Source organism: Puntigrus tetrazona, chromosome 20, assembly GCF_018831695.1.
Source record: "Puntigrus tetrazona isolate hp1 chromosome 20, ASM1883169v1, whole genome shotgun sequence".
Lineage (NCBI taxonomy): Eukaryota > Metazoa > Chordata > Actinopteri > Cypriniformes > Cyprinidae > Puntigrus > Puntigrus tetrazona.
The window spans coordinates 16,491,852-16,507,617 of record NC_056718.1 but is presented as its reverse complement, the minus strand read 5'-3'; the positions used below and the strand labels follow the sequence as shown (position 1 = coordinate 16,507,617).

The 15,766-nt window shown below is 36.9% G+C and overlaps 1 protein-coding gene across 2 annotated transcripts in view; it reads left to right on the top strand.

The window, feature by feature from the left end:
• The window catches only part of usta (uronyl 2-sulfotransferase a), a 44,420-nt gene that overhangs the window by 12,153 nt on the left and 16,501 nt on the right, over window positions 1-15,766 (top strand). For both annotated transcript variants that reach the window (XM_043219918.1, XM_043219917.1), the window contains exon 2: window positions 15,477-15,520. In XM_043219918.1, the coding sequence (XP_043075853.1) occupies window positions 15,477-15,520 (44 nt within the window). The remainder of the gene's footprint in view (window positions 1-15,476; window positions 15,521-15,766) is intronic.

Sequence of the window (15,766 nt, the reverse complement as noted above, 5' to 3'; positions counted from 1 at the left end):
AATGAACTTGGCGTCAGGAAAAAAGTAGCTTTTTGTTCCAAGAAAAAGATATTTTGGACAGAGGATGAACTTCAGCCCAGAAAGGTACAGGAGGCTGGGAGAGGAGAGGCTGTGATCCAATTCATTCTGACCCTGAGGTCTCAGATCTCTGGAGAGATTCTCGCCGCTGTTGGCGTCTTGCGCTGATTTGACCCGGGTCATGGGAAGATTGGAGCTTTTAAGCAGGTCATTTAAGATACTTTGCTGAACTCTTGTTAATTAAGGTAAACAAATGAAACGGTATAAAACAGGAATGCACCAATAGAAATACAATAAGAAAGATAAAGAGGGCAGCGGTTCCAGTCCTTTAGTTTGTGAATTTGAACAAGACATAATTTGTTTGAAAATCTTATATACATTTATACTTAGGAAGTGGTTTTCCTGGCTCACCGATATGTTTTTTTGTTGCTAGTTGTGGATATTTCCTGTTATGACCTGCCGTTTCTTTCACTGAAACTATCAGGACAGATGTGTCTCTGCCTGAAATTCTAGTAGCAGTTGGGAGGATTTTCCTCTGTATGTTTCCAAGTTTGAGATGTTTTATCTGAGAATGAGATACGCCAGCCAGATTCACTTCACTTGTGATTGCATGTTATTTCATGGAGTCTTTTAGCAGTGGTTTACTATGGGAAAAAACATTGGCATTTGTGTCTAAGAGCAGATGAAGATGGATGTGTTTTTAACACTGTGCAAATGTGTACAGTAAATAGGTGGACATTTAATATGTATGATTACAGCCTAATATTAGGCAAAATCAAAGTATATTTAATAAAAACACTTAAACCATTAATCCTAAAAATTATATACAGGAATATAATAGCAATATTCTAATCTGAGGAATCTATAATAATTGATTCACAAACCCAAAACAGTGACAAGACAGGGGGTCTTTGCTGAATCTGAGGGCCGCAAAGGACTATTGAGGAGTCTTTATTTTGTCTGTAGGAAGCTTCAGTCTGTCCAAGAAAAGTAAAGAGTCCAGTTTACTGAAGACAATAGGAGCTTTCATATCACTGAAAGGTAGAGACTCAAGGCTCAAGTTCAATAATTTTGAGGTATTTTTGGTTGACCCGTTGTTTTTCAGGTTGACGTTTGCCGGTCTGCATTTTGGACTTACTTTAGGAGCATTGACGTTCTTTGTGCTGTGTTTAAAGAGGAATGTAGCATTTTTTCTAAACAATCCTCTGGAGAAATGACTGGCCTGTCACTTTTCAGTCACGACTAATATATAATTATCGTTAGACATGCAAAGGAGAGATGACATTAAAGGCAGAGAAATGGAAAATGACATGGTGGATCAAGGAAGAGTAGGTGAAATGAAGAAAGGGAAAAAGAAATGTAACGTATGAAGACACAAGTTTAAAAGGTTAGTTCACCCTCCAAAACGAGCAATCTGCAATTATTCATCAATATGTCAGTATAAACCCTATAATTTTGTTCTGTTGGAAATACTGTAAAAAGAAAACATTCACTTAACATACACAGCGATACATTTTTATGGATTTTGTAACATTCTAAATCTATTTGCTGTCAGTTTTAAATGTAATTTATTGTTGCTGAATAATTTTTTAGGGTCAAAATTCTTTGACTCTAAACTTTTGAATCGTAGTGCACCTTGACCATGTCTTGTCATCATTCACTGATAATTTGCTGTAAACAAAGCGTTAATGCAAGATCCACTGCAACCTGTGAGTTGAACTCAAGAACCAGATCAGTTCACAATCGATTATTTTTAGCTGATTCTTTTTTAAATAAACTGTTTGATCTGGTTCAGAGGCACAGATCAGCCTAAAGGTTTTTTTCAGCTCGCTGATAGCAGTTCTACAGTAAACAGCTGACAGGAGGGGAAGATCACTGAAAAATATGTGTTTGAAAAAACACACAGTAAATGAGTTTGGAGGTCTAGAATATAAAATGTGATTCATATGGCCCCTTTTATGCAGAATTTTTGGAGCTGAACAGTTGTGATTACTTTGAACTGTAATTTTATGACAATGACCTATATTAAGATTCCTCAAAATATCTAATGTTATACTTTAAAATAGAGAGTCATACAGATTTAGCAGAATCTGAAAGTGAATAAATGATGACAGATTGTTAAATTATGGGTTAACTGGCCTTGTAAAGATTGAAGGCATTTTTGTCATGAGTAGCACAGATATAGATGTACCAATAGCCAACAAAACAACTGTATGGGTCATTGTGTTTTTTTTTTTTATGCCAAAAAACTATGATAATAAACGCCATCTTGACTCTCCAGAAAATTCCATGTTAAAACAGGCAAAAAAAAATATTTTGAACTTAATTGAAACGTTTTCAATAAAAGTAAATATATTCATGTACAGAGAGCTGTGCTGTGCTAAGCTGTGCTGTTGTTGGCTGCCGCAGTAATGGCAGTAAGCTAAGAAGAGAAGTCCTGAGAGTCCTGAGACCTTGTTAAGTTTGCTCTGTCTTGTCTATTGGCATGTCATCAGTTTCCTCTTCACTCTGCAGTGTATTTTTCACTGCTCGAGAACATGGTGTATAGTGTGAGAGCGGAAATGTTTGTTGCGGATGACAACAGTTAGCAAATGGTCAGTTGTATGACATTTAATTCAGCTGCTCATGTAATATTAATGGTATGATCCATTTCACAGTATTTTCAGTCAGAGTTATAAATTCTTCATATTTAGTGGTAATTATCATATTAAGAGTAGACAACTTTCTGTGCCCCCCAACATCTTATTTTGGCTTGCTTTAATGGGATAACCCTCCCCTCAAGTTTACACACTGGTTATAGAGAGAGAGAGAGAGAGAGAGAGAGAGAGAGAGAGAGAGAAAGACAGAGAGCATGTATTTTTAAAAGACTGGTTAGGTGGAGTTCTGTGGCCTCTTGCCCTTCACCGTAACACCACTCCACTATTTATACCCAACACCACCCAGCCCAAATAAGGGGGTTAGGATACATAGCATCTGAGTGTGTGTGTGTGTGATATGCTATACATGTTAGTGTAAATTCTTCAGTCTATCTGAGTTTAACAGCTGTGTGAGAATGCATATGTGAGAGTGTGTCGCAAGTCTGTGTTTCTGTGTTGCTTAGCGTGTGTTTTTCGCAAACCATTCCTGACATTCCTGGCAGCGGAGTACAGTCTTTTCAGTGTGTCGTCCCCCAGCACAAGTGTTTCAGAGGGAGAATGCGTCTGGTTAAACTGGAGACCTTTTCAGCACAGCCTGAATTCTGATACGAACGTCTATCTTAAAATACCTTTCCATCTCAAACGGCTTTAAAAAGAGTGAGATATTCAGTGCAGAAGTCTTTCCAGTGCAGCTGTGCTGTGACTTCTGATCCATAACCACAGCATAGCTTCCATGCAACATGTGAAGGTTTGCATTAGACCACTTTGAACCTGACCAAACACCGTCAGACGCAGATGTTGTGTATGAAACCTCTGACAGATCTTCTTGCTAAAACATAATATAGAAAGCAGATGACCTAGACTGACCGGAAACTCCCGTTTAAGTGGTCATATCTCCTCGGCCAGACCGCTGCAGCTCCAGGGGGATGGCCAGTCAGCATGAGAGGAGGACTTGGTCTGTAGCCCAGAAGTTTCTCTTGAGCTTTTAAACCACCTCAAACGTACAGACATGAATGCACACTGCCTACTGCGCCATCCTGGGGCCAGGTAAACACCTTTAGCTTCTTAGCCTGACTGTACTCAGACACACAACAAACACACACGCTGAGCCAAGCAGAATGCTGTGTTACAGACCAAAATGGATTGAAAGGATATTTATGACATTGCAGACATATTTATGTGAATAAATAGTGTATTTTACACTAGATCCTTCATTTCCTGCTTCTCGCTTGTTATTTCTCTTAGTAATAAAGTATAGAAGAAGGCTACGACTGGAGTTTTAACAGAAAAACACCAACTAATGTGTTTTCTGTGTCATCACAGAAATTCACTAAATTGTAAAGGACCTGTTTCCATTACACCATATTCTGTGGAAACAAAGAAATTATTATTAGAAGTTGTGATGGATGCCAACACGTTTTGTCCTCCGTCTTTTCACGCACCAGAACCACCTTATTCATCACTGTAATATGACAAGACCCATTTCCCTGCTCCATGTTCCAGCACTGACTGCTCTCCCTCTGCCAGGTTATTTCTGTCTTTCTGCTCTTCTTCTCCTACAGAGTCTCCTACAGAACGTCAGTACATTCACCATCTGAATGATAAAAACCTTTCATTATTTACTCAGTTCAGCCTTATATTGCTTTAAACCCGTATGCTGTTAATTTATCCACTGTTTTATGATTGTTACCTTACAATGACCAATGACAATATAGAAATAGCTAACACCGCTTATACTAAATTGTATTGTGTGTGTGTGTTATAAATCCTATAACTTGTATTTGTGTCAGTGGTGTGATTTGCATGATTTGAGAATTGCAGAATTTGAAAGTTGTACATTTTCCCAGCTGTGCTAAATGTCATAATGATACAATAGAAAGTGCATACAGTAAGCATTTTTCTTTTACATCTTTAATTGGTCAACTGTAAGATAAAGTATTAAGTAGTAATGCCTTAGTTCTAATAATAACCATGGAGAGAGAAACTCTTGATGCTCTTTTTTTATACTTCAAGTACTACAGCATTTGTGTCCTGAAACTTTCTAGTGCTTTCTGTTCCATTTATATTAATGATGAAATGTATTTTCTTAATTACAAGATTTATTGTAATCTTAATTTTTAAAATGACAAGTTTTTAGACTTGTTCTCTAATGAGAGAGACTGTGTGAAAAACATTGTACTGTACATTGTTTTTGTGTCTTTCCTTACAAATTTAGTTTGGAACGAAACTCACTAGAAATAACATGTAATATGGCACTGTATGATGTTAAAGTTAAGAAACTAAAATTTGCGGCATAAAAAATGTCATTGCATTATAAAACCAAGTGGTGTAGTTTCTTAATTTGTTTTCCTTATTGCCTCTAATTAACCGTTTCCTCATTTTACTCTTTGGCATTCCTAGAAACAGCTTTCCACATGCACAGTATATGTGCCTTTAGTCTTTTTTTGTCCTATTTAGGGATTGGCTAACATAAAACAGCCTTGTAGCTCATCTGGAACATCTGGAGCTAAGCAAAGTATATTTCATTTTCAATTAAGGACATTCTTGCAGAATCTTTTAGAATTTACTTCATGGAGTCGGAAAGTGTAGTAGACTATAGTTACAATACAAAGACAAAATGCTATACAGTATTATTGTACTATATAACAACTATATGGCACATAATCTCAGAGTGTAACAGTTGTTGTAAGCGACACTTGCATTCCGATGGTTTGAGGAAGTCTCTGATATAACACGGGATATCTTTTGAAATGATGCAATTCTTCTTGTAAAAGGAGAGGAAGTTGCAGTTTTAATTTCATAGTTTCCAGGAGCATAGCCATCATTGAAGATGTGTCATCACTTCCAAGCTTAGGATTTTTTGATTGTTTTCCAAATGTTAATGTTTTCTTAAATGTTTGGTTTCTGTATCAGGCTGTAATATAGACTTGGTGTATGTACAGTTTTTTTTTTTTTTTTTTTAACTGTGCATGTTATTCATATCTATTTCATAAAATAACTGTTTTATACGGAGTTTAATAACCACATTAAATAATAACAATATTGAAGTTCAGGTTCTTCACACATTTAACATGATTATACTTTTTAAATTACTCAGTTACTCTTTATACTCTTTCGGTTGAGTGCTTGGCCAAGAAGCAGTGATGGCAAAACGTTTAGCAGGAAGTGCATCCAATTTTTACATTTCCTGTTCTCATCCACACATTTAAGATGGATTTGGTTTGTTTAGGTTAGAGCTCATACTCTCAGTTTAGAGGATTTAGGTAAATACTTGTCTTAATCATTTCTAATATGCTGTATCTTAGGGTCCTGGTCGCCCTGCACATTTAATTAGTTGTTGCTCACATTGTTCTCACTCATTCTAAGATAGTTGCTATGGCAGAGTGAACAAGAAAACATATACATGTGTTGCACATGTGCAGCCCATGTTATTTAGAGCTGGAGAGAGTGGTGTGTGTGGCTGTCTGTGTGCCTATATGAGAGGGAGACGGTGAGAGAGAGAAAGCATACTCGAGAGGATGACTTCCTCGCATGCATTTCCTGTTTACTCTTGTTGGCCTGTATATGTGGTTTTCAATCAAACCCCCTGTCTGTGTTTTAGGTTACTCTTCAGTTCAGTGACACTGGGTTTGGTTATGTACGAGTGCATTTTCTAAAGCACAACTCGTAGTTCTGTTTAGTGTTATTTACGTACAAGAGAGGTTTAAAAAGTCAAAGCCAAGCCATATTGCACCATGTAATTATGCGTAAACCTTTGTTTTATGATGTTTATATATTGTACACACATTAACCAGTATGTTTCAGTGAAGGGTGCATAAGTTTATGCTTCTGCTAGGATAGCATCATTTCTTAAATGACTCTCTGCTTTGGGTCTTGAAGTCACAATATTTTAAGGTTGCACCAATATTAAAAATCTTGGATATAAATAAACATAATTTATATTCATTTTATGGTTGATAACCACGCAGCAAAAAATTATTATAATGGTAAAAAAAAAATAGTTACATCTAATGTTGTTATATATAACATATAATGTTTATGTAAGCTGTGGTTACTATGGTGGTGTTGTGTGTCTGTTTGCATGACATTATGCACACTTTCTTTATTCATTTTCTTTATTGTGGTAAAGCTACGTGTGATGAGCTTTTGATTGATGTGGCTTTATCATAACCACTTATTTTTTAGTGGTTGTCAGTATATTCTAAAGGTACAGTGTAATGCCATTATGTTAAATATAACCACTCTTCAATGGATATATACGCTAATTATGCATTCTTTATAACAACTTGTTTACCATATTATTTATTATTTTCAGCAGACATGTATTTTTATATATATAAAATTTGGAATAATCTTTAGGACTACTAAGTATTAAGTGATTCAGTCAAGAGCAGCGAGTGATTTTATTTTTGTTGCTTGATTAACATCAGTGACAGTAGCAACTAAATTAGGCTGCTATCCCTTTAATTCATGGATACAATGTACTGGTACATGTTCTCCCAACCGTTTACATTCAATTAAGACAAAATGGACTCTTGTTTATGTGAATGGTTGACAAAATGGACAATTCCACATCATTTGTGTAATTCTGTGTAATTCTTTTTTGAAGGTTTTATGAAACGTGCAACATGTGTATGTTATCTTATATGCTGCAGGATATGTCTGAATGTAAGTTACACGTCTAGCCTTTCAAACCTAACTTTGTTTTTGTTTGTTTTTTTTTATTAGTTGACTAAAGTCAGTAGATTTTTGTTAGTTTTTGTCATTCCAAATTAGTGTTTTCATTGGTGAAAAAACTAGAGTTGACCCAAATCATGCAGAAATTATTTATCAACGAAATTAACACTGCTGCAAACACAGCAGCAGTGACACTTAACTGTCTTTTTAAGAGCTGAACATGGTATTTATGAGCATAAATAGTTTTGTCAGAAAAGAAACTAACTAAACCCTGTGTAACATCATAGCACATCGTGTGCACAATTTAACCGAGGACAAGCGTAATTCAAAATAGAGGCAACAATTCATACGTGCTAAATATATGTATCCCATGGTACACCTCACATCCTCTGAACCACAACTGGCCACATTGTAAAAGGATTTGAATCATTTACAGTCTCTCCACAGGCCATTACAGCCACAGGGTAGAATGTTCCCCATATGATAATAAATCTATAGAAGCAAAACCAATGTTTAACACTATTTCGATCTGCTCCATAGACAACAAACACAAAATTTTCCACATAAACGGATACAGATGTGTTAGACGTAGCAGTAGCTCTTCATAATAAGAGTTGCAACCATTAAACATTTCATAATTATGCATTATACTAATAACAACAGGAAATAAAATTCATTGAAGGGGATTTTGGGCTGCACGTGACAGAGATTCAGATCACCTCCACATGTCTCCTGGCTTCATGAGCGAAGACTCATTCGTCATGACAATGAGGCAGAGCTGCTGTGTCCCTCTCTCTCTCCGTCTTCAGAACCTTGTCAGCTGGACTTGGAACTGCATCATGTGTTGAGTACCAGGAAATTGAGATTGAAGCTATAGCTGCTGTCTTATGAATCCCAGTACCGTTGCTTTTTCCAAGCAATCAGAGGTTATTTTGCAAGTAAAGTAGTCCAAACTCAATGCCGGGTTCAAAACTGGGCTGAGAATATGCATTACACAAAGTATAAACAGCAACCCCAGTTGACCTGCAGGATCACATCACAATTTCTAGTGCTGACAGGTTTACTTGATGTATGACTGGCCTCTTCGTGTTTTTGTCGGGACTCCAGTGAGTTTTTTTAATGTGTTGACGGCTCTGTTTGACATGCACAGATTCCAGCACATGTATGGCCAATTCCATATGGGTCTGCCATTCCTCCCAAAACTGTGGGAAACTGTGAAGGGTAAACGATGGATGGTCACCTGTAAATGAATGGATGCATTTCCTAGAACGTGTTTATAGAAGACATGTTTTTGCATCTTATAAATAATTTACCTTTATATTAGAAGACACTGTTGTGACCAAACGTTACTCCATGTGTGGCAGTACATTGTAAGTTGTGGTTACATTGGGTATAGTGAAATGTATTTAAAGGTATAAATACCACACCCTCACTTTTACAGTCAGTATATTTGCTGAAATGAAAATACCTCATTTTTAAGAACCCAACTGGGTTTCTGTGTGTGTCTGGCTGATTAGGAAAGTAAAGACCCTCCAGCTTCTTCTTCCATCTTGTGTTATGTTTTCGCTTGCTGCTGATACTCCCTTAACCTTATGGTTTATGGATGTCACAAGCTTTTTTTTGTGCATGTGCACCACTGTACAATATACCCAAGACCCAGGGCAGCCCTGGTAAAAGCGACTGTGAGTCTATGGGGATGGATCCATTTCACTCACAGTTGAGGAAACTTACAACTGTTGGCACTCTGTGTACTCCAGTGCTTACTCAAATCCCATGGTCATTTCCTTTGGGTTTTACTTTGTAAGCCGTGTGCATGTGCGTAAGTGCACTAGCATGTGTGTCAGCCATTTATGTTAATGTCATTGAGACTTCTGTCAGAGTGTATTAAGCTCTCACATACACTCTGGTTATTGGTAGAAACCTTGAGTTGCACCTGTGCTTATGAAATGATTTATTTTATTTTTGCATTCTGCCTATATGTAGATGGTATGTGCATTAGAGGTCAAAGGTTGCATTCGAGTATAGGCCATTTTTAATAGGCTCTTCCTGCTTTATTCCAGGTGCTGCTCAGATGCACTTGGCTGAGCCCAGGAAAGAGTTCTGTGTGGGCGCCAATGATGAGAAAAGCATATGACAGTGGTTGGATTTGACAACTTGCTACAAATGTTGCTATTTTGCAAAGTCATAAAAACAAAAAATGTCTGCTCCAGAGGAAATCTGCAGAAAAACTCTGAGTGGTATCTCCCTTCGGATAGTTTATTTAGCACATTTCCTGTCATTAGGAGCAGATAAGAATTTGAAGCTTCTTTTCTTAGGTAAGCGTGGGAAAGATCAAAGGTCAGTTTATGTGGCCACAGCGCTGCACATACGCTGTAAGGCAGGGTCAGGACCAGAGCAGGTGAACAGAGGTGTGTACAGTATAGCCAGTTCACAGGAAATAACACGCATGAAAACCAGATGCTCCTGAATTGTTCCTGACCCCTACCTACTTCCTGTTACCCTCACTGGACGAATTTTTGATGAACCATCTGAGAAATGTAACCTTATATTGAGCGGCCAGTTTCTTTCTGGTTGTACTTATGGCTTTTGTTAATATGTTTGGGTTTTGTGTTTTCTGTAAAAGCAAACGAGTAAATTTAACATCATGAGCTTGAACAAGATCTTATTCATTATGCAATATTTCCTTTTGAACTACTTCTAATTAACGGTGGTTTAGATCTAGAAAATGATTGTAACTTTGTTTTACCTCTTCTTAAATAAGATGCAGTTGTTTGACATTTGTCATGACCATGGGTTACAGAAAAGACACAAGCATATTATAAATGTTTCAGATAATGTTTATTTTTGTTGCAACAGTCATTATTTTTAAATGTAGGACTTTCCACTAAGACAAACTGTAATAGTGTATTTGTATATATATGTGTGTGTGTGTGTGTGTGTGTGTGTACACGTGTACTGGAAACTTACAGGATTTTTATGTATATTTTACATAATTTATATTTATTTATCTTTTTTTATTTTAAAGTAATTTTTCAGCAGCCATTACTTCAGTCTTCAGCGTCGCATAATCCTTCAGAAATTATTTTAATATGCATATTTGGTGCTCAAGAAAAAAAAAACGTATTTTTAATAAGTTGTGCTGCTTATTAAGGTGGCATAAAATGACAGCAAAGACATTCACATTGTTACAACAGATTTATATTAACTTTTTGCTTAAAAAATGCTGAAAACTTTACAGAGGTTTCCACAGAAAAGCTGAACAAATGCATAATCAGTGTAACTCAAGTTCCATGAACTGCAAATGATGCACTACTTATGATGATATATGTGGCATAAATGTGGTGCAATTTTTTATAAATCATAAATGAATCATAAGAGGCTAAATCAGTCATGCCCATGCTAACATTAGATGCAAGCCACCTTAAATCCTGACACAGCTTTCTAGACTCCTTCAAGGACTTAGACCTCGCACTGCGATGGTTCCTAAAACAACAAAACGTAGCAATTATTTATAAAAAAAGGAAAGCAGATGTCCATCATGTCTACCACATTTGGCAGGTAGCAACAGGGTCAGACCTATAGAATAACAGTCCTGGGTGGAGACTGTTAAAACCCCCCACTGTCATTAGACTGATGGGCTTAATGTCGGGCCACTCCTACATGTTAAATCAAAGGGTTGAGTGAAGTCTGACCACATAAGACTTAGAAGTAGTAGTGTCGCCACACAGAATAAGAAACATGCATGCTTCTTTATGCCTGTGGGGGGAGTGGAATATGATGGTGTCTGAAATAAAAAAATAAGTCTCTGATGTTATTTAAACAGGGTGTGTTCAACCAGACTGATGTCATTATTTCAGGACCCTCCAACCCTCAGCCATATGTTCTTGTCTCAGTGGTGTTAGTGCTGCCTGCACACCAGCAGGAGTGTGAGAGTACATAAGTGTGCTGTCAGCCTGTCTGTCACACTCTCACTAAAGCACTTACTTCATTGAGTATGCTGCAGGTGTAAGACAATGAGATCAGTTGAGACTTTTATATGGTCTTAGTGTTCTGGCAGTTATGGACTGAGGCAAGTAACCCTCTCACTCAGGCTTAATCTGGGATGGAAAAAGTTGAATCCTTTAATAATAAAATCAATATGATGACTCTTGCTTATGTACCTATGACCTTCAATTTCAAGCTTGTTCAAGCTTGTTTTCTTGCAGCTGTATCAGTCTTCTTCAAGAGCAATTTAATTAACTTTTTATTGAACATTTTGAATTATGGAAGTTAATGTCAGTAAGTAGGCTGCACATTTTAATAATATATTATCCATGCACTAGTACTTTATTTGTATTCTCCTTAAGAGGAAACGCTTGTCATCTCCACAGAGGATGTGCCTGTATAGGCTTACATGTTTCATGAAGATTACATAATCTGAGAATATTTGTTTTCCATTTGAATTGGTACACAAAAGTAGACATTTCGCTCTATATAGATATCTTTTCCTATCTTGGTCAGCTATTAAGGGGCAGTTGTATATTATCTTTTGCATTTTGATGCAGGTATTTTGCTAGAGAGGTTGTTTACCTACTTTGCGAATTATGAAATAATTCACGCTTTGAATTATCACGTTTTTTTCAGAGTTTTAATATGAACATAAGATCACTTTATACAGAAAGTAGGGCTGGGCGATATATTGATCGATTCTTGGATCTTTGATTAGCAGTAAATCTCCATCAGCTGTTTTGAAATGGAGCGCCAGTTAATACACAGAGCCATAGATCACTGAGAAGCTACGCAATATCGCGTTCAGTATCGAATAAAGAAAATATACATGTATTTTGTGGAAGTCAGTACATTTAATTTGATGGGGGCCGTCAGTCGACAACAGCTTCACATTGACATTGTTTGCTTTGGATGGTTGGCTTGCTTGTTCCCTAAAATCCAATCAAATACACAAGAATACTGAGCCAGCTCCAGATGTTTTTTGCTCCTTCATGTTCAACATGTCCTTCAGTCCTCAAATGTCTCAAGAATGTTCTACCTGTGGTTACAGATTATTACAGGATGTGATCTGAAAATGAGACTGGATAAAAATAGCCAGCGGCTTCTGTGTTTCACAGTACCTCACAGCTAAGATGTCGACCCTGCGTGGCTTCCTGCTTTCGTCTCTGGGGTATTTCTGGCTCTCCTCATCTCTAAACCATACTTTACAGAGCCACCAATTTCATAACTCAAATTAAACATTACATGCCGAAAGCATACGTTTATGGCATTCCGACACAAACAACAGCATTCCAAAGCCAAGCCAGATGCGTTAAGAATTCCATTTGAGAAAATGTTTTGCTTTATGAAGGCCAAGAAAGGCTACTTTTACTAGAAACGACTGATTTTATTTTCAAATGTTCCTTCTGGGGACTATGCCAAGTTGGTGGCTTTTTCCATCAGTGTCATTATGACTTTTTGTGTCTTAATTATAGGTTATTAATGATCTTCTCATAACCAAAGCAAACTTTGAATCAACTAAAACACAACCCGTGAACAATTCTGACAGAAATGTACCTCTGTTTGATTTCTTTCTAGCTTTCGGCCACTCTCTGTTTCACGCAACTGGCCTACTCTAATCATTGCAGAAGTCCTCTGTTTACATTTTTGCATTTCTACTGCTTTAGTCTCCAATTATTTCCAAGCCTGGCGACCTGAATGACTCTCCTGGAGTCTGGGAATCTGACCCCAGAGGACTGCAGCTAGGACGGGTAGTTAGTGGAGGTGCTAATTGGCCCTGAGGGGTTATGAAGGTCCAGTATCAGATGAAGTGAGATGCAGACCAAAGCCTAGACAGAGGGTGCCGTCATGGGGGGTTAGCGGGGCAGTGGGGCTTTCAGTGGATAATTGAGCAAGCCCCCCACAAACTGTGTAATCCTGATGGTCCTGACAAGTACATTTTAGGACAGGGTCATATTGAGGCCTAAATAGGCAGTTTTAACATCAGTATAGAATGGACTACAGTTAAACATTGAAATGCTGAAAATGTAGCACTTTATAAGTACGTTCTATAAATAAATCCTTTACTTAATCTGTGAAAATGGTACAAGATTGTAAACTCACCACCTTTTTTTATTTTTTGGTTTGAAATTTGAAAGGCACTTACCATAAAAACTCTTAAAAATTGCACTGATTGGATGAGTGGTCTGAATCAACCTCGTGTGTCACTCAGCAGCATATGAGTCCACATGAGTATAGTGTACATAGTGTGCATGTTTAAGAAGACGTATGGCCCCGTTAACAAGATCTCAGTGCTGACAGCAGCCCCTAAAACAGGAACATGAGGTCTTCTAATGGATTACAGAGAAATATGAGATCTGTTTAGATCCCCTTGACCTAGATTTTTGGGTCAAAGTTTAGGTATCAAATAATAAAAAATGTTTTTTTTATCTTACAAAATTTCTAGTTAAAATAAAGCAGTGCAAGTGTAAATAGCAATTAGATGTGAAATAGTTGTTTTCGCTAAGTGAAAACAAAAGCATTATTTTAGTTATATGCTGGTATTTACTGAAGTTCATAATAATATATATTTTTATATAGTAATAATAATAATATATAATAATTTTTTTACTGTACTTTTGATCAAAAGGTTCTTTCAAAAAGCATTTTAAAAAATTACAAACCCCGAATTCTGAATAGTAGTTTCTATAATTTCGTAAACACAAGAATTATGCTATACAAGAGCATTTATACTTATACATGCTAATAGTGTGGGATATAATGAAAGATGTTACTTTGGAACTCTATGTTGCACATTAGTTTGTGTTCTGCATGTCCCTTTTTATTCGCTTGTGATTTTATCTGAGCCGAATTTATTCATGATTTATGACTTCTTGAGAATGAGATGAATATGAATATACATGAATATCTCATTCTTTTACTTGCCCTCATACTGAGAAAATTGAAGATGGGCTGAGAAGTATAGCAGCTCTGTGTTTCTGGGTAAGTTTTTTTTTTTTTAGCAGACAGACACAGCCAGTGCACAACAGATAGCATTAAAGAAGCAGTGAACCTTAATGTGCAAATGAAAATACTGTCATACTTTATTCGCCCTTGTATATTCCTTTACTGCATTTTTGCATGAAGCACAAAAGAAAATGCGTAGCCTTCTGAGTTGTTCTATTCAGCACAATAAAAGTGAATAGGGACAAGCTCCAAAAAGGTATAAAAGCACCACAAAAGCCAAGTCCATGTGACTTTTATGCGCTATGTTCTTTAAGTCTTCTAAAGCCATATAATAGTTTGTTTGAGCAATAGACCAAAATGTAGCTAATTTACTTGACAGCAGTGGTCACTGTTCACTTTCATTACATGGAACAGAGTAGCTTTCACATTCTGCTAAAAATATTTGCTATTTGATAAAGTAATTCCAGCAGGTTTTAAAAGACATGAGGGTGAGTAAATGATCAATTATCATGTTTTGGATGAACTTTCCATTTAAATGACTGTTCATCAACAAATCAAAATTCTTTCTTTATTTACTCGCCCTTATGTTGTTCCAAAAGGTATTTTGAAGAAGGTGGGTAACCATTCATTTGTCATTTGTTTCTGGTCTCCATTCATTTGTATAATATTTATTTTCCAATTTCACACATTTGACGTCAATTCATTCAAACGTTTGGTTGCCCACATTCTTCAAAATGTCTTCTTTCATACCAGTTTGGGACGACATGAGGGTGAGTAAATGATGACAGATTTCAATTTCTGGGTGAACACAGGCATTTAACACAGGAAGCGCAGCACTGATTCCAGCAGGCCATCAGGAGTGGAGGTTAAAAAGAGGACCCTTGTTTGAGATTAAAGAATGTCTCCTCATTTATAGCCACTACCACCACAGAAGTAGTTGCATTAAGAGACAGTTTCTTTCTCAGAACACACAAAACCCACAGAAACACACTACTTCCATTTCCTCGTAGTGCATGTCGTCTGGCTCACATGCGGATTTCTAGTTCTGATACATCTCAGCTGCTGAATCTGTTCAGAAATGTAAAAATACTGCTTTTCACTGAATGCGCCAAAACATTTTGTTTTGTCTACATTCCTCTCTAAGCTTATGATTTACTAAATAACAGATGTTTTATGTAAGCAGCTCACACTGACACTCAATTGTCTCTACAGGAGAATCCACTTTTGTTGACGACCACGGGCCTCCTACACAAAGGGTAAGTTGTTTTTTGCAATATCAAATGTGTTTTCTGTCTCTTGTTCCAAATGTACTGCACACAAATGTACTGTCTTCCATTGTCCTGTTGTTTTGACCTCCTCACACTAGAGGAAATCATTTCAAGACTTAGTGTTTATTGTAGACTCATTTCTTCAGGTTTTACAGTAAGGGAAGGACACACACACAATTGTGAGGACTTTCCATAGACCAAACAATATCCCTAAACCTACCCCTTGCAGAAAAC